This window comes from Manacus candei, unplaced genomic scaffold (assembly GCF_025592945.1).
Source record: "Manacus candei isolate 608988 ecotype Guabito, Panama unplaced genomic scaffold, ASM2559294v1 h1tg000043l, whole genome shotgun sequence".
Classification (NCBI taxonomy): Eukaryota; Metazoa; Chordata; class Aves; order Passeriformes; family Pipridae; genus Manacus; species Manacus candei.
In genome coordinates, this window is record NW_026138091.1 from 18,916,652 (window position 1) to 18,934,964 (window position 18,313).

The 18,313-nt window shown below is 40.9% G+C and overlaps 1 protein-coding gene across 1 annotated transcript; it reads left to right on the forward strand.

The window, feature by feature from the left end:
• The first annotated feature begins 728 nt into the window (after positions 1-728).
• On the forward strand, positions 729-9,386 carry LOC127474554 (hyaluronidase-1-like). The gene is made up of 3 exons (XM_051795536.1): positions 729-1,646; positions 7,726-7,815; positions 8,958-9,386. The coding sequence occupies exons 1-3, from the start codon at positions 729-731 to the stop codon at positions 9,384-9,386; spliced, it is 1,437 nt and encodes a 478-aa protein (XP_051651496.1).
• The last annotated feature ends 8,927 nt before the right edge of the window (positions 9,387-18,313 follow it).

Here is an 18,313-nt window from a genome sequence, read left to right on the forward strand (position 1 = left end):
CAGTATAATAAGTAGCTTAAACCACTAAGACATTAACACTATCACCGTTCTAGCCTGTAGATTGATTATTGTTCTTGCATCTATTCATTTAGAAAATGAAAATGAAATTCAGGAATATTTCATATACTGAAAATTGCAGCATTTCTGAGTTCTCTTCATTAATCTGTGTGAGGTAGAAGTGTCTGCCTTTTTTTAAATTCTATTTCCTATTGTGACATTAGTATATACAGATAGTAAAGAAGGCCATAGTCCCACTGTGATGATCTTCTAGGCAAGTCAAGACTGACCATAGCAGAGCTTGCTTGGAAGCTGAAATTTCAAATAAGAAGCACATTCTTTTTTTATACTGTTGTTTTAGGTTATTACTTGATTAACTAAGTTTTCTGCAGACATCAAGGAACAAATAAATGTTAGAGAAGGTCTGAATCAGCTGTGGGAAGTGTCTGAATGAAAGGGAAAGCAAAAAAAAAGCTGAGCATCAGAACACACTTCTAGACAACAAAGTCTATCAAAGAGTTTTTCAAAGCATTTGAAATTAGGCTTAACTTCTACAAGATTGGTTTTGTACTTTTCTCTGTTTGTGCTGACTATAATGTCACCAAAAGCAAATCAAACCAAAAGACGTCCCCTTGTCATCGTGTCTGCCTCCATGCTGCCCTTCTAACATGTCTTGTCTTGATTTTGTTTTGAAGGGCACATCATAGCAATTTCCCAGAATAAAACATACCATGGATGTCCGGGTCAGACAGTTAACAGTGATGTCTCTGCTCGCTATGGTTGATGCTCATCTGCCGAAGCCGGCACGGGCCCCTCTGGTTCTGCACAGGCCCTTCATGGTTGTTTGGAATGCACCAACGGAGCAGTGCAGGCTGCGGTACAAGGTGGACCTGGATCTCAGTGTTTTTGACATTGCATCCAACATCAATGAGACTTTGAGTGGATCCAATGTGACAATCTTCTACCACACTCATTTGGGATACTATCCTTACTACTCAGATAGCGGAGATCCTGTTAACGGAGGGGTGCCCCAGAATCAAAGTCTTATCAAACACCTTAGTAAAGCAAAGTCTGACATTGACTACTGCATACCCATGAAGAAATTTCAGGGACTTGCAGTCATTGACTGGGAAAACTGGAGGCCCCAGTGGGACAGGAACTGGGGTAATAAAAGCATTTATAGAAATAAGTCTCTTGAGATTGTTTGGAGACGGCATCCTCGGTGGTCAGAAGAGAAAATTAGAAAAGTGGCTAAAGAAGAATTTGAAAATGCTGGCAGGAGTTTTATGAACAACACCATCCTTCTGGCTGAGCATATGAGACCAAATGGTTTGTGGGGTTACTATCTTTACCCAGATTGCTACAATTATGATTACAAAGAACATCCCCAAACATACACGGGGAAGTGCCCACCCATCGAGTCTTTCCGCAATGACCTCCTGCTTTGGCTGTGGAAGCAAAGCACTGCTCTCTACCCTTCTATATACCTGGATTATATACTGAAATCAAGTCCAAATGCACTAAAATTTGTTCACTATCGGGTTAAAGAGGCAATACGTGTTGCCTCAATTGCTCGAAAAGACTACGTTTTGCCTGTGTTTGTTTACTCCAGACCATTTTATGCCTATACTTTTCATGTTTTAACAGAGGTAAGCAGACAGACTTCTTTAGAAATTGAGAGATTTGAAACTGCCTTTTAGAAAAAATACTTTCTAAAAGCTTTTCCTGTATAAAAGCACTTATGCATTTGTTCTTCATATTAAGGCAGCCCCTCTAAAAGGAAGCACTGTAGTCACAGTACAAAACTCTATACCTTTAAAGCATTAATATTGCAGTGGTTAGGTCTGCTTCTGTAGGATAGCATTGTATATTTTTAATGAGAGTAATTTAGAAAGAAAGTACAAGGAAATAATTTCCTGGAGGAAGTAATTCATTCTGATATTTTAATTCTTCAGGACAGCTTGTGAAATGAACTTGACAAATTTTGTGAAGTTTAAAACTAATTAGTGTAAAGGAAAGACAAACTTTCGTGAGAAAGGACCCTCAGGGTTTTTTGTTTCTTTATGCAAACATAAATTCATTCAGTATAGAAATAAACCAGTCAAGTAAAATAGTCTGGCTTGCAGTTCCCAGCTCCTGCATGATGACCATTGACCATCTATCTCACTTTTCAGAGGAACAACATCTTCATGCCCAACATTTAGTGATAAACTGTGGAGTCCTCTTATTAAAGAAATCAAGTTTTTGAGTCATGCAATAGTTCTTCAACCAAAGATCAAATGCAATAAATATATAGTGTCCACAACATTGATGGTAAATTATATACATTCAAATCCCAGACTTTGTGGATATGTCATGACAAGCGTTGCTGTGACTTTGGTTATGCACGTAATTTCTCTAGTAGTTGTCCCTAGTGCCTGAAGTTTTTCTTCATTTGCTATCAATTCCCTGAGAGGGAAAAAAACCTGGGACAGAGAACTCATGGAAACAACCCCTTGATGACTAAGAGCATCTGGGGGCGTTCCCTCCCTTTGTTTTGTGGACAGCTGCAAGAGAGGTCGCTTCTGTTGCTGCCAGAGACAAGTTCTTACTCAAACCAGAACAGAAGACTGCAGAGAAGTGTCAAGAGAAAAGGTAAAAATTGGTCCAGTGAACCACAAGCTGCATGTGGCTGCATGGAGCTGGAACTGAAGACGTGCAGCAGAGCCCTGAGAGCCTGAGAAGTGTTTCAGGCTGACCCCAGGAAGAAAATGGTAATTTCAGGCTGCCTCTAGGAAGCAAATTATACATAGAAGTAATCATGAATTTCCTCTGTTCATTTTCAGTGACCAGGGACTCCCTGGAGATGTTTTCTATGTGGAAATCACAGGTTCTAGCTGGCTCAGAAACCATGGGCAGATAGGCAAGGCTGGGTCCCACTGAAGGCAAGGAGTCACTGGGGTCAGTACAGGCAGGATTTCATCCAGAACACCTTCACTGAAGAACTCAGACTAGGAAATACGTGAGCATTCTTCAAATGCAGTCTGTAATAATACTTTTTTATAAAATTAACTAGTCTCTTGATTGATATAAAAATACCATGAATGTTACTGAAAGCTATGAAAACTAACATGCTGTTACCAACTATGTGTGGATTCAAAATCTGTGGTGGTATAAAGTTATTGTTTTACCTCGAGGTATTTTCTGAACAGTACAGTGGTAATTTGGAGTGAAGCTTCTTTCAAGTTACACTCTTTAACTCACCATCCTGTTTTCCAGTTGCATGTAGCCATTTACTTTTGGATGCTTTAAAGTTCACTTTACAACTCTGCAACCAGGGAAGATCTTTGCATAACCAGAGAAACATATTTGTATTTTGCTCACTACATATTTTCTAATACAGACAGTACCCAGCACCACAGGCAGCCATTGGACAGGGCTTGACATATCTCCAGACTACACACACCATCTGTGAGAACAGCTTGGGGTCTGACAGGAACTTTCAGGGTTGCATTTAATAACATTTTAAATAGGAATGATCCAGAAAATAACGTTCTTGTTTTCTTTCCTAGCCCTGGAGCCACCAGTATATTTTAAATGTGGGTTTGTGTGTTCAGATTTTAGATTAGATTGGAGCTTCTCAGTTGATCCATGTCATGCCCCTAAGTGATGCTCATGAAGTTACAAACAAGGTATGAAACATTCCAGCAACAATGTGCATGAAGATGACAAGGAAAGATGCTTGTGTAGCATGACATCCAGGCTGAATGGCCATATTAAAATTGGGATAGCAGGCTATATAGTTACCTGAGTTCTGTCAGGGACTGGGCCAAGAAAACCACTGCCCTGCTCCATCAAGCTATGCAAGAGCTGTGTATTCTATTCCAACAGAAACACTGCTGGCACTTTCAAGACTTGTGTGTAAGCTCTTCTGTACATAGTATGAAACACATAGTAAATAGCACAATGGAATCAAATGGAAAGAATTGTTATGAACTGAAGTTACTGAGGGAGAGACACAGGTCTAGTAGACCTTCAGAAAGATGAAAGCCCAGGTCCCAAACAGATGCTGTAGTTGTGTGTACTGTACTTTTCACCCCAACTGCATCTTGAAATCAGGTGAGTTGTGCATAAGGTGTCTGAGAAATTAATCCCACTTTTTATCTTAGAAACAATTTATAATTTCTGAATTGGGATTCAAATCATTATGAAAGATTTCTGTATTTTCTAGAAATGCAGTCTGCCATCTGTAGGGTATTTAGAAACTTTCTGTGTTGACAATTCACTACTAAGTGTGTGGGAGAGGGAAGTCACACAGTAGCATCTGTGCTTCCTGACTAGATGGCCGAAGTAATTAATAAAGCTGGATGACAACTGACAAATGATGAATAATGGATAAAAATTCTCTTGTTCACCTACAGATAGTCTTCTCTGATGACCAGGTGTGCATGTGTACAGAGACCATTCCCTGCAACCATGCCAGGCTTGCAGTACCATTCCTGAATACAGAAAATACATGTCTGTAACTAAGACTGTTCAAAATTTGAAGGAAAGATTACAGATGTGCTTGTTTTTCTTTCCTCAGCTTGTAACTAGAACTGACTCTCCTGTTTCCCTTTGAGCTCCAAAACAGAAACAGTTTGTCTCACCTCCTAATTTTTTTAGTGTCCAATGCAGTAACTTGGCTCATCTAAATATGGAAAAATATTGACAGAAACTAAATCCTCCTCCTCCCTGCCAAATCAGCTGTCTGTTTGGAGACAGCCCTGCATAATCTTGAGGACCTTTGGTTGATGAACACTGTCCCCAAAAGCTGAAACAAGAATGAGCATAAGAAGGGAAAAGGCTTTGTCGACTTGTTAATCTTTTGGAGAAATACCAGTTGCCTATGTCTGATACCACAAAAGAATTAGGATTCTCCACCTAGACAAATGCAAAGATGCTCATATTTAAAATAGCTAATTTTTTAAAAAACTGTATGTTTTCCTCTTATGCTTACACAGAAGAACCATGACAATGAGCCCCCACCAATGCCAAGCTGTGCTGCGTGAGGACGGTCACTTGGTCTGTGACAAGACTACCATGTCCACCAGAGGCTGCTGGTGGAGCTTGTATGCCTCACTCAGGTCTTCATGGAGGCACCTACCTATCTCTAGTCCTAGTTTGCTACTCTCAGCCATTTGGAGAAGCACATATCTTTCCTTTTCTCAAAATACCCAAATGGGCTGTGAAACCTTTATTTTATAACCCTGTCTGTGGCATGGGAGGGGTGGTGGTGGTGACTCCTTCTTTGTGTGACTATCCACTGATCACAGCACCTATCTCTGGTTTAGAAGCTCTTGGCTCTGTTCTCTTCTGAGCCCACTCAGGATGGATCCAGCACCCTGTGTTAGGCACCAGAAAAGAGTTAAGGAATCATCAGACCAAAAAGAACAAGTGATGAGAGAGGAAAAATAAAAGTAAGGGCACAACCTCCTGTCCATAGGTTATCTGGGGAAAAGCCCTTCTGTGCTTTGGGGTACTGAACATGACAAAGTCATTCAGTAAAAGACATAACTATGAGAGTCAGAAACCTTAATTCTTTCCTTGTGGGCAGGTTACCTAATTATTAAAATGAATTTGTCATAAGCTGTAGTCAGGTTCCCACTTGTTTCTTGCTCTTCCTTTGAATCTTCATTGAGTTGGTGCAAAGTAAAATGGCATCAGAAAGAAATGTCATCTGTAACTGCACAGTGAAGGTAACACTCTCTGGAGGGTTAGCTGGAAATTATGTATCTTTTAAGTGTGGGGAAAGAGAGAAAAATTCAGAACATGTCTTTCTAATTCTTTTTCTTCCTGGGAAGGACTCTTAGCACTCGAACTTTGTTTTAAAGAATACAAAAAAAGGAAATGTAAGATGTAAGGAGAGTGTTTAAATGAAGTCCCATACAAATTTTTTGCAGTGAGCTGCTGTTTTCACCAGCATCCAGCACCTGTGCAGGTGCTATAAGAGTCCTTTAAACATCCCTAGGGAAACAAACCTTCCAATAAAATGCCACATTTTGGCCTTAGCCTGAGAAAAGTGCTGAATTGCTCAGTTGATTATTGATTATTTATTCTGGCTGTCTGATAAGTTTTCATTAATTTGTTAATGAGATCTGAAATGTGTTAGTGCTAAATCACTCAACCATCATGCGAATAATGTGGAATTACAGTTAAGCTTTTGTATCTTGGTAAACTTCATAAAATACTTTACAGTTGAGGAAAGCCTGGGAACCCCAAATATCAAGATGTCATACTGTATTTCACTTTCTTTTAACATCTGATATTTTGATCTTTAATTAACATACTTTTTGTTATTGATTAATTAATTTGCATAGGAAACAGCACCCCCGTTTCCCACTTTAAAATAACCCCTGCAACTCACACAACTATCCTTTTAAAAACTAGCACTGGACTGTACACTGCTAAGAGTAGAAGACTCTAAAAGACTGCTTGGATGATCAGTGGCAACATGAACTTCAGGCAGGACCAATTGTACTCTGTAGCACTCTGAACCCTGCACTAAAAGCCAGTAGGCAGGCTCTGCTCTTCCAAACTTCTGCAGGTTTTCTGCACTGTTTTGTCCAACCTTTACTTAAGGGTCAAAGCCTCTGCTCACTCTGTCATCTCTGTAATTGTCTTCAACTCTTCAGGGAATTCTCCCTTTCCCAGGGCATTTATTTGTGCCTTCTTTTATATCTCTGACCATAAATGTACCAAGATAATTTGGCTGGTCTTTTGGATTGTTTTTTCATAAAAGAGGTGCAAAGAATTTACTCTTTCTTCATCAACCCAAGAAATATTGTAATGTCTGTCATTACAAATACTGATCAGAAATTACTTTTTAATCAATTACTGCAGACAGAAATGGTTTTAGATGGTTTGATCATGCCTTGAAATTTGGGGAAAGAAGAAGTTCCGCCCTTTGTATTTTCTAAGATTGAATTGCATTTCTCTGGACAAAATATTCACAGACTCAGGGAATGGCTTTAAGACACTTGCAAGATATGTTGCTATGCCGTTGGCAAGGCACCAGTGCCTCCTCTTCTACACTCAGGCTGCTCTGGTAGATTTGCTACTGCTATTGCTACAGCTTGGCTGCTTATTGGTTCAATACTAAAAGTGAACATGGTTAAATCAGTATGCAAATATGTGTGCTTTTCTTACCTCCATTTGACACTATGTAGCAGAGAGAGAGATTTATTTTTCAAAGCTATGTTTCCTGGACTAATGGCATTCATGCTGATAGAAACAGCAGTCCTGTAACTGTGTTGGTATGGCTGAAGAAGCATGAGTTAGACTCCTGCATAAAGCCTATCAACAGTAATTAGACACAGTAAGGGTGATTTAACAATGTGTGATCATACTTATAATCACTTGCCAAAAATTGTGCCTACGTAGGTTTGGTAATCATTCAAAGACTGGTAGACAAAACTGATCACTCAATTCTTACTCCACCAGTTTGGCTGGAGGAACTCTTGTGAATAAATTATAAGGATCCCAATTACCATTATGTAGTAGTCAGACTCTTGAATGCCACCTATGCAAACCTTTGGAGAGATGCAGAAGAGCTTTCTAAACTAAACATGGATTTTATTGTGAAGAATATACCACAGGACCAATATTGCCTCTGGGGAAAAAAAAAAAGTGATGCCCATATCGCAATGCTTTTTTACTTTCACTTTTGTGTCTGTTTTTCTGATGTATGGTTTTGGCCTCCTTTTTCAGACAGATCTGGTTAATACCATTGGGGAAAGTGCAGCTTTGGGAGCAGCAGGAGTTGTTCTCTGGGGCAGTATGAAATACGCCAGCTCAAAGGTAGGTCTTATCAGTTTATCAACATTTAGGAGTCATTTCAATATCTCTTCTCTGCCACCACACCCTCCATAACACCTATCTATCTTCATCAATGTCATCAGCCAGCAACTGAGGAGGCTGGCTCAGTATTGCTTTCAGGTCTTGTTAGTTCTATACTTTTGTTAGGTTGAGAAGTCCCATTGCTCCAGAGCACATTGCTTTGGGCAGGTCATTTGTAGCTCTCTGTAATAATGAGTCCAGGTGAGAAGAAAGACATGTTTCGAAACAGTGCCATACCAATATATGTGCTGCTTGTTTTACTCTATTCTACTTTATAGCTATGGTAGTTGTATAGATCCACTGAGAAGGAATGGAGTCTGGAGGCAGAGTATTTTCTCTGATTGCTAGTGTCGAAATCACACATAGGAAATAACACTGCCACAAGAAAAGTCCTAGTTTCTGCTGCCAGGTTCTTCAGGCTTTCTCAAATAATCCCTCTTGAAGTGATGGAGGAGATGGAAGCCTGCACTAGTGTTTCCTAGGAAGCATGGCAGTCTAGCCCCTACTCACTCCTAAACCTTGGCTAGGCTTTAGTGCCCACTCTGCTTTTCATGCAGTCTGCTCTTCTCCTAAGTCTCTGGCAAAGCACTGCTGATTTGGGCAGAGGAAGCAGGAAATCTGAACTGGAACTTTCTAGCTGCAGCTGCAACAACTTTTCTGCTCATCGATGAAAATTATGTGGCTCCTGGTAAGCTGAAGGGGTTGGAGAGATCAGGGCCAGAGTAGTAATCCAATGTGCTTGAAAACCTGTTAGTCCCATGCACTGCTCCTAGTTGGTAGTTACTAGGAATATCTACTTAAGGAACTAGTTAGTCTCAGATTAACACATAAACTCTACTTCCTGGGACTCATCCCTAGCCTAGTACTATATGTTTCTACCAGGCACTCAAATAGACAGTATAGTAAAAGTCAATTTTTTTCTATTCTTACACTGGAAGTAAGATCATTAAGCCAAATAGATCACTCCAGTATGTAAGTCCAACAAGATTTATCTCAACTGGTTACTTTAGCCAAGAACAGTTTAGTACTATCATCTTAGATATTATAACTTGGGTATAGTGCTAGCTACTGAGAAATATGTCATGGTCTTTTATTATTTACAGGAGAGCTGTTTAACTGTGAAACAGTACGTTGATGGACCCTTAGGACATTACATCATTAATGTGACCTCAGCAGCCAAACTCTGTAGTAAAGTCCTGTGCCAGAAGAATGGAAGGTGTATCCGCAAAATCAGCAACTCTTCTGCTTACCTCCATTTGTCACCCACTGATTTTAAGATCCGAAGCCATCCCTCAGAGAAGGGCCACAGGTTCCAGGTGACTGGTGAACCCAGCCTGGAGAGTATTGAAGCCATGAGGCAGAGATTCGTTTGTCAGTGTTACCAGGGCTGGACAGGAATATTTTGTGAATTGCCTGACCAAAGGCTGTTGGAGCACTGGATTCATGTAGTGTTCAGTAGATCAAGAAAACAAAAGCTTTTTATCTTCCTCTTAGGAGCCATACAGCTTCTTCTGCTTTGTTCCACACACTAAAGTCTTATGAGGCAGTGCAAGGAAGTAAGAAATGGTGCCTCTAGGAGTTCTGTTCCTTGGCAAAATTTTATTGTACAGGGAAAAGGCATTGTGGATTAAATGATTTTATCCTATTTTATTCTTCTCCCACTCCTGGAATTGCTTCAGACACTAAACATTTTGAAAGCAGATCCCTTTTTTTTTTAACAGTTCCTTTACTCCTAACTCATGTTTTACTCATACATTCAACAGATGCTTCTGCAGCGGCAGTGAAACTTTTTTACCAGAGTGAAAAAGTTGGATGAAATTGTACAAAGATTCAACCATGTAGAAACTTAAAAAAAAAAGAACATAGAACCTCTTTATTTCAGGGCTGGGTGATTTTCGTGGTGATGAGGAAAGTCTTCATGTAGACTAGGGATCACAAACTGTTCACTGCAGCTCTTGCTGAAGTCAGGTGGCACTTTGTGTGAGCAGTAGCACTGTGCCCAGAGCCACATCCACCACAGCTCACTGATCCTACTGCTTCTGCATGGGCAGTGGGAAGAGTATGGAGTTATACATCAGCACACACTTTTAAAATTGTATATTTCAGTATTTTGAGGCCTAATTTGACTCGTTACTTCTAGAGGTATTTACAATGCCATAAGTTTCAAAGGTATCTTTGACTGAACATCTCTGCAATTCCTTTTAGATGAGGGGCTCCTGAGCTCTGAGAGCAGCTCTGGCAGCTGGCACCCCATGGTGCTTCTGCCTGGGCAGGGAATGGTGGAGTGCTTCTCTGCTCATCTGAGCCCTTGGGAAGGAGGCAGCCTTGCTGCTTGGCACCCCTGCTGCCTTTGGAGCTGCTGCAGGTCTATGCTTTCCACTGTCTGGTCAGTGACTGGGAAACAGGAACAGGCTGACAGATCCCACTCTCACTGTGCCTCTCCCTGATGCAGGGCAGGAGAAAATGAAGAACTCTATTCATTGGAATATTTTGGCTTGCAGCCTTCAGCTGCAGATGGGAACCTCTTTGAAGGTGGCATAGCTTAATGAACTACTGATTACTCGTTAATTTAGCATCCATAACATGTCATACTGTCAGACTGTGGCACGTCCATTTGCAGTTATTCATTGGTTCACGTTCATGTGTGAACAAATGTGTTTTCATCAAAGACCTCTCTGTCTTCCACACAGCCTTTTGATATAACAATGGATGCTTTCACTGAATTGAAGACAAAGCCAAACATTCCCTACATCTCCCTGACTTATGGAAGATACTAAAATTATTTTCTTTTGAGGCTTTTGTATGATGCATTGAACTGAATATTGTTCCAGATCACAGACACAGACATTAATAAGAAACCCGCATATGGGTCTAAAACTTTTTTTGGCTCTTACCAGGGCTGTATTGATCATCTGTGGCCTAACTACATTGCTTACAGTACATAGAACCCTATTGCTGTAGCAGTTTGATTAAGATCAGCAAGGCTATATGGAGAGAATACTCAACTGAGTAAAGAGGTCTGAATCTGGCCCTCAGCCAGGCTCCCTTCTTGATACTGCCCTAAATTACTTTAAACATTAACATGTCACGATCGATGTGAAATGTAAAGCTTTGGTTCACTCAACCAAATACCCAGCTCACAAAATATCTGCAGTAGATATGTTAATGCTGCAAACCTAGACACTGAAATGGGACTGACTTAAGTCAGAGACTTAGTGCTAGCTATAGTGAGTCACTCTGTAATGATATGTGCTGAGAAGCTACAGGAGAACTTTTGATTTGCAATGTGCAATGACAACAGATGACAGCACACTTGAAGATAAAAAACTTCATTACTTTGGTGTGGGAGAGAAAGGATTAAAATTAAAGTTTAGAAAAATGGATAGCTATTAAGGGGCCTACACCTTTAGACAGAAGTTATGGTGTTTACATTTAAAACTATTTTTAATTGATTTTATATATATTCTGCTTTAGCTCCTTCATTTGGTTCAGAGTTTGCTAAAATTCAAGGGAACTTACACATATTTCAGTATCTTGAGAACATAGAAACAATTAGCCCAGTTTTGCTAAATACCTATCACCAATGTAGGTCTGTATTTAAACTGGATGCTTCTGTTTTGTGTAATGCTGTCCTGTGTTCTGAAACCAGAACTGATGTGAAAATGGTGTAATGTTCATGCAGTGTGTCAGTGAAATGTGTTTATAAAATGTTCTGTGCCACTTTGTAATGTGTTTTCATTATATCTGTAGCCTTATAAAAATAAACAGCATAGTGACATATACACAATTTATTTGGGTAGCATAAATTCAATTAAACTGACATAAGGTCTTCATCAACTAAAGTTCTGCTACTTTGTGTGAAGTTTATGCAAACTATACAAGTGCTGTGGGTGAAGTATCAGTGTTCCTGATTCAATCTGTTGTGTATATTCTCTATTAGGGAATAGCAGCAGAGCCCTGTGCAAGTCTATAAGGCTCTGTCAGTTTATGTCAGGTGTAAATTTGCCCAATGACCCTTCTTTAGTCATTAGGTTACCGCTTTGCACAGAAGAGTGTATGAGTGTCTGTGGTAGTACATTTACCTGGACACAAAGGTGTTTTAATTCAGCTCATGTATTTCTGTGAAGAACTGCAAGCCCAGTTCTGTATCCTCATCACTAGATTGTCTTAGGTAGAAGACAAAAATCTGAATTTGGTCTGGGCTTCTTAATGAAGGAACTTAAACTTCTTAAAGAAGTACCTAAGAGAATGTAATTTCATGTTTGTTTTTTTTTTTTTCTATTTCACCTGGTTAGGGCCCTTTATTTTGTAAAAAAAGTAAGATTTACCATAAGACAATGTCCCTGGAAGAAGTGTATTTGGAGGTAGCCCTGCTACATACTGAGGCCAGGCAGAGGTTGCACAAATGCATGTAAGTGCTCCCACAACTTAAGTGCTCCCGTGTGGGACCACTAACTACACCAGCCAGTACCAAAGTCAGGATGCTTTTGATTCCTTAGCTCCACGGGTGACTATACACTGGGTCACTATACACTACCAGCACACTGTGGTGCTGCATCAGTGTCCTGTACCAGGGAGAGTGCAGGATAGGATCATGCAAGGTTGGCTGGAACCTAATGCTCAGCAGGAACATAAAGCATGCACCACTTTGCATGTACCACTGTTGTGGAGAAATGTGAAATATAGTCCAAACCTTTGTAATAAATTTTTAATTCCTGTTGCCATTAAATTAATACAAGTCTTCAAAATAAACTATGGACTAATCAATTCACTTAATCATGTCTGAATACTGAAATAAAATTCAAGTGAATAGGTTTTCTTGTAAAGCCCAGCAACCTCGAAGGTAGGGAAAATCCTTTTATTTTCTTCTTTTTTTTTTTTCCTCTGGTTCATTGGTCACCCCAAACAGGTTATATGGTTCACTCTTTGGAGACACATGATCCAGCTTGTACCTGTGGTAGAACTCTTTGGAGATGGGAGAGTTTGAAGCAGCAGAGAACCTTCATGATGATGTCTATCATCTAGAACCAGCTCTTAAACCATAGGTGATCCTGGGAAGTAAACATTGGTTTCCGGAGACAACAGGAATAAGGGTTTATGTTATTTATTTATTTATTTATTTTGGACCACTTCTGCTTCAAGATGATCATGGACTCAGACCCCAGCTCTTCCTAAATGCTGAGCTGAAGAGTCTTCTAATTAGTTGAGGATACACAATAAAAAGACTGGCAGGCTTTCAGCTTTTCTCAAATTCCCTGATTTATTATTCAAAAATTTTGAAATTTGGAGAAATGTTATACTCATTTCCTTTTTCTCTCCTACCACAACTGCATGTTGCCCTTAATAAAATGCTGTATGTTCTGAGCAACTCATAAATGTATGGAAAGGCTGGGATTCATTTTGTTCCACTTCAGTCTTACTGGTAGATATGTGGGGCTGTGGTTCCCACTTGACCAGTTTTAGGTGTCCTGGGCATCTTCTTCCTGCTCCCAACCTTTCCTCTCACTCCCATCCCTGTATCATAGTGTGCTGTCCTCTGCTTGTGCTGGCACAGTTGTTCACAGGCCCTTGCCCTGATCTGAGTTGGGAAACCATCCAAGTCAAAAGTTGCCTTGTTAAAGAAGGGGTGCTTCCCCACAATGTTTTTTTCTGAAAGTCAGAATAATTCCTCTATCTGACTCACATTGTGATACTTATACAGTTGAACCATGGCTAAGGAAGTGGACAAAACCCACAAGGAAGTGGTAGCAAAGCCATAAGCTGAGTATTGTCACTCGAGACAATAAAGTGAGTAAGTAGCCTTGGTATGTAGTTGGTAGCATCAGTCATGGCTCATCCAACCTACACCCTGGGGTCTGTGTGGCAGAGGAAGGGTAGGGCCTGGCAGCCTCTGCCCTCCTCCCATCCTCCATGGGGGACAGTGAGCAGCTCATCATTCCAAGAGGTATTGCCATGTCAGGGCATCTGCTGGACTCCCTCAAAACTGAGAGCTCCTTGCAGTGATCAGCCCAGACCTCAGTGCGTCACCAGATGCTAAAACTGGGGTAGATAAAACTCTCCTGGTGCGGTCCAACTCAGGAACGTGGGTATTTAATGTTTTCTGAAGTACCCTTTTGCCACTGAGTCTTTAAGTTGAAAAAGGACAAGTAAGGCTTGCTGGCTGAACATTTTTGTGTTTCATCACCTTTTTCCAAATGCAATGTCCTCTGCTAGGGTCAGCGGCTTTGTAAAAATGGGAATGATATTGTTGTTTAAAAAGGAGCTAACAGCTCTCACAGACAAAACCAACCGAATGAAATCTCAGACCAGTTTGGATTTGTAATGCCGCACATAAATAAATATGTGTGTACATTTCTTCCCTTAAAACTCCCTGCTTAAATAAAAAAAATGTTGCTTAAATTAAAAATTGCACCAGTTTTGCACTGAAAGAATTTTTTGTAGATAGTGAATTAAACTTGCACACCATGCATAATAAGAATACACAGGAAAGGTTTTACCGAAGAAACTCTGATACGCTTAAGATGCTGTGGCAGCCACAACTCCACTTTTGTTTACCTTTCAGGAAAAGTAATTTCCTGTCAATCTGGACTAGACTCAGAGGGTGGGAGTGGTTGAAAACACAGGTTACTCTAAAAATTGAATGTAGTACTTCTGTACACTTCGAAGAACCATGCTGGCTGGTAACAGTACAGTTTCTCAGATATAAAAGTCTGATCCTTCTAAGAACCTAAGGGAAAACAATGCTTTTGCATACTGCTTAATGAATTTAAAGCCCCTGAGCTGTTCTTATTCAGCAATGGCACCGTGTGCCTTCCACAGACCACAGCACAAAGCAGTAAGGAGCAGTTAGAGGTCCCATTAGGAAAGAGGGGAAAAGTCTTTTGGTGGCTTCCCCAAGTAAGTGTGTCCTTGAGGGTTAACTTTGATGCTTTTAATAGTTACAACATACCAGTTTATCCCTCACTGAATGTCAGTAGAGTAATTCCATGGTAGTATTTTTCTGATTCAACAAGTGCCTTGTTTAAGATGTAATAAGAAAACAAGGGGATATGTGTATGCGTGTTGATATCCATACATATTTACGTGCACATGTGTATATCAATGACAGTATGCATGTTCATATTGTAATGCATGTGTCTGAGTTTGACTCAGAAGCAGCAGAACAGTTCTGAGGGATGTGAGGCTTTGTTTTCTGCCTGGCAGGCGCGAACTCGAAGGCAGTTGCGTAACCTTGTAGCTTGGCACGTCTGGCCTGTGCTGCTGCATGGATTATGTCTATTATGTAACTCCGTTTATACAGGAAGCTAACAGCATCTAACAAGCTAAAAATAAACAGACTCCTATAATTTCAAAGAACAGTATTTTAAACTTCACTTATGTGGCTGCTCTTATTTCAACAATATGTAGCCTCTTCAAAAATTTTATTTCTTTTTTTACTAGGGTGATATTTTAACACAGTGGCAGCCTGTTTTCTCAGAGAAAGTCAGAGCTCCTTTCTCATTTTTCCATTACAGCAAGAACTCTGCCAGCTTTTATTTAAGGTGCTTTCCAGTATCTGCGAGAAGCAAAGCAGACCATATCATCAGTCTGCTTTTTCTCCTCAGACAGTCAAGAAGTTTGATATTTGAGGGCAGTGTTTTGAAAAATTATGTTTGTTTCTGTGGTAGTAATAACCTTCTCAGTCAACTGGGCAGCAGATTATTTAAGAGCATTTTTTGTATTGCTCCTTCTGATGCTGAGTTTCCAGGGTAGAACTAAAAGCATTTAGTTTTTCCCTTTACTGACAGTGCTCCTTACCCTGGGTTTTTTCCACCTGATCTATGTGCTATGGAAACCCTACAGGGATAACACCTCCCTCCTCAACTGCGGTACAGGCAGCAAGTCATGTACACAGAGGACAGCTGGGTTTTCTTCAGCTGGCACTTGCATTCACCTTGTGTTGTTACCCTTGCCCTCTGTGTATAGTTGCTCATGCCTGTCCCCATTGTGAAGGAAAGCGAGCATTTTAATGCCCAGGGAATCTGCCTCTCCATTTCTGCACATAGCTGCTGATGGGAATGTTAAAACAAGCTTATGCCAGGTATTGCCCCCCCTATGCTGGGCTGCCTTGGCTTCATGGGTACAGGGAATGCCCAAAGCACTGGCAGGGCAGTTTGACACGGGATTTCCCCACATGGGAGACCACAGGCCGTGGTAACGATGCTGATTTTCCACCAGGGGGATGCGGGGATGGGGGAGCATTGCTCCAGGCAAGACGCAATCTGGCTTTGGTAGGGACAGGACCGAGGCAGGGCCAGTGCGTACCACTCAGTGCTCTGTCAAAGGTGCTTCTTCAAGCCTGGTAAAACTGAGTCAGGCTTAAAGAGCCCACAAAGCCCTTGAGTACCTATAATAGAAAGTGATGCTGATTGCATGAGATTAATTAATATAAGCATGCACTGAAGCCCTTCAGAATCTTTGGACTGCTCCATGGACAAGTATTATTTTCTTGTCTCAGCATCGAACTTTGTGGTGTGGAATTTGGACATTTTTTCTAAACCTAGAAGTAGGGAGGAACAAGACAAGCTCTCCCTGGACCTCCACAAGAATTCAGGTACTGTTACACCTTGTTTTAGAAGGAGTAGTGATGTGTAAGCACCATTGTTGTATTTGCATCTCAGCAGCAATACTCAGCTCTGAGCATGTTTGGATTAAAAACCAATAATAAACCAATCTGATTGCATTGAAGATGCTAATTTGAGGGGTAGACTTACCTCACTTTTCACATTAACCTCACCAGAATGTGATCTCCTATTTTAATTTTGTTTTGATTTCTCCACTCTTAAAGGGGCACACACTCATCTCCTGTAAGATAGTATATCTTCATTGATTTGCAGTAGCTGAAAAGCAGATATGAAATATTCATGTTCTCTTTGTTCACCCGTGGAATTTCCTTTTCAGACTGTCATTAGTCCATCAGTTCCCAGCACCCACCAGCTGTTGCAAGGACAGTCAGTAGCAGTTCCTCAAAATATCCCCTCTGTTCTCCTTGCAGTGAAGCAGCAGGTCCTGTGACAGCTGAGGAGAGCATGGCCACTGAGAAAGGCTCATTATGTTTGTTCGAAGTCTCTGTCCATACATGAGGCTTAACGAGGTTTACATGACCCCCAGCTTAAAATAATTGCAGTAATCCCTTAGACTGACAACGCTGAACTGTTGTATTTTCTCCAACATTAACATTTAGCTTTAATGTAAAGCTCAGCTGGTGGGGGTGAAAAAATCAAATTCCTTTTTTATTTTTTTTGTTGCCTTACCCATTCTGTGGGAGTAGGAATAAAGGAATGTCACCCATATCTGCTGGTGCTGGGTGTGAGCTCTAATCACTCCAGTGAGCGTGTGGGTGCTTGTTCTGCTCAGTTTGGGGGCATGATCTTACCCTAGTGCAAATACACAGTAACTCTGCTGGACTCCTAGGAAAGCTACTGGGAGGAGAGTCAGCTCCTTTCTATTGTGCAGGGCTAGCCCCCTGAGAAGAACATGCTCAGATCATAAAGGACCACTTGCTTCATTTTCAGTTAGCATTTGCCTTACAATTGAATCGGAAAAGTGGACCGAGAGGAAAGCTGCTTCCCAATTTAAAATGCTGTGGGGAGTAAGAGTAAGGCAGCAGTAATCTGTTGATGATTGCTCCTTCATCTCAGCCTCAGAATTCAGGTGGTGAGAAAAGGGTGGTGAGGACATGCCATGAAGCCCATTTCTGGTCCAGAAATGGCCTACATCCATCTCGAATGAATGCACTGTGAGCTCAGGAACTCCATGGATGTGGACAGCCCAAGTAGTTCTGAGCTTTAAAATGGGCTCCAACTTTTTTTCTGACTCAGCCTGAAGTCAGGCAGCTGGCTATGCTGGACTGTGGTCCTCTAAGCACATGGATCTTTGCGCTGGGGTATTTTGAGCTGCAGGTAAATGAACCGTGTGACAGAAAACCTGGTCATACTGGGAGCCAGTTGAAGACGACTCCTGAACACAGTCTTCATGTCTCGAGGCTGACATACCCTCAAAGAATATGAAACTTCTTGCTTTGTACATGGTGTAATCCATATAATTTCTTAATACTCTATACCCCATGAAGACAATGTCATAACAATGTAGCCTCCTCAGACTGTTCTAGGACTCAGGCCATTGTGCTGATTCTTTAGTACAAGCATACAAAATATAGCTCCTAGTGTAAAGGCTACTATCTTTGGAAAAGGCAGGTACTGAAAAACCTTTGGGCTTAAAACAGGGGGAAAATTGTGGAGCGCTGAGAACCTTGCCATGCTGGACACAGGACAAAGGAGCTTCACGATTATTTCAGTGTATGCCAGAAAATAACACAGTCACTGGCATCAAGAGCATTGGGAAAGTACAATCTAAGCATAAAGACTGCCATGGATGCCAGTGGGCCCTTAAATTAATTCATCAAACTATCTGCCTTTTG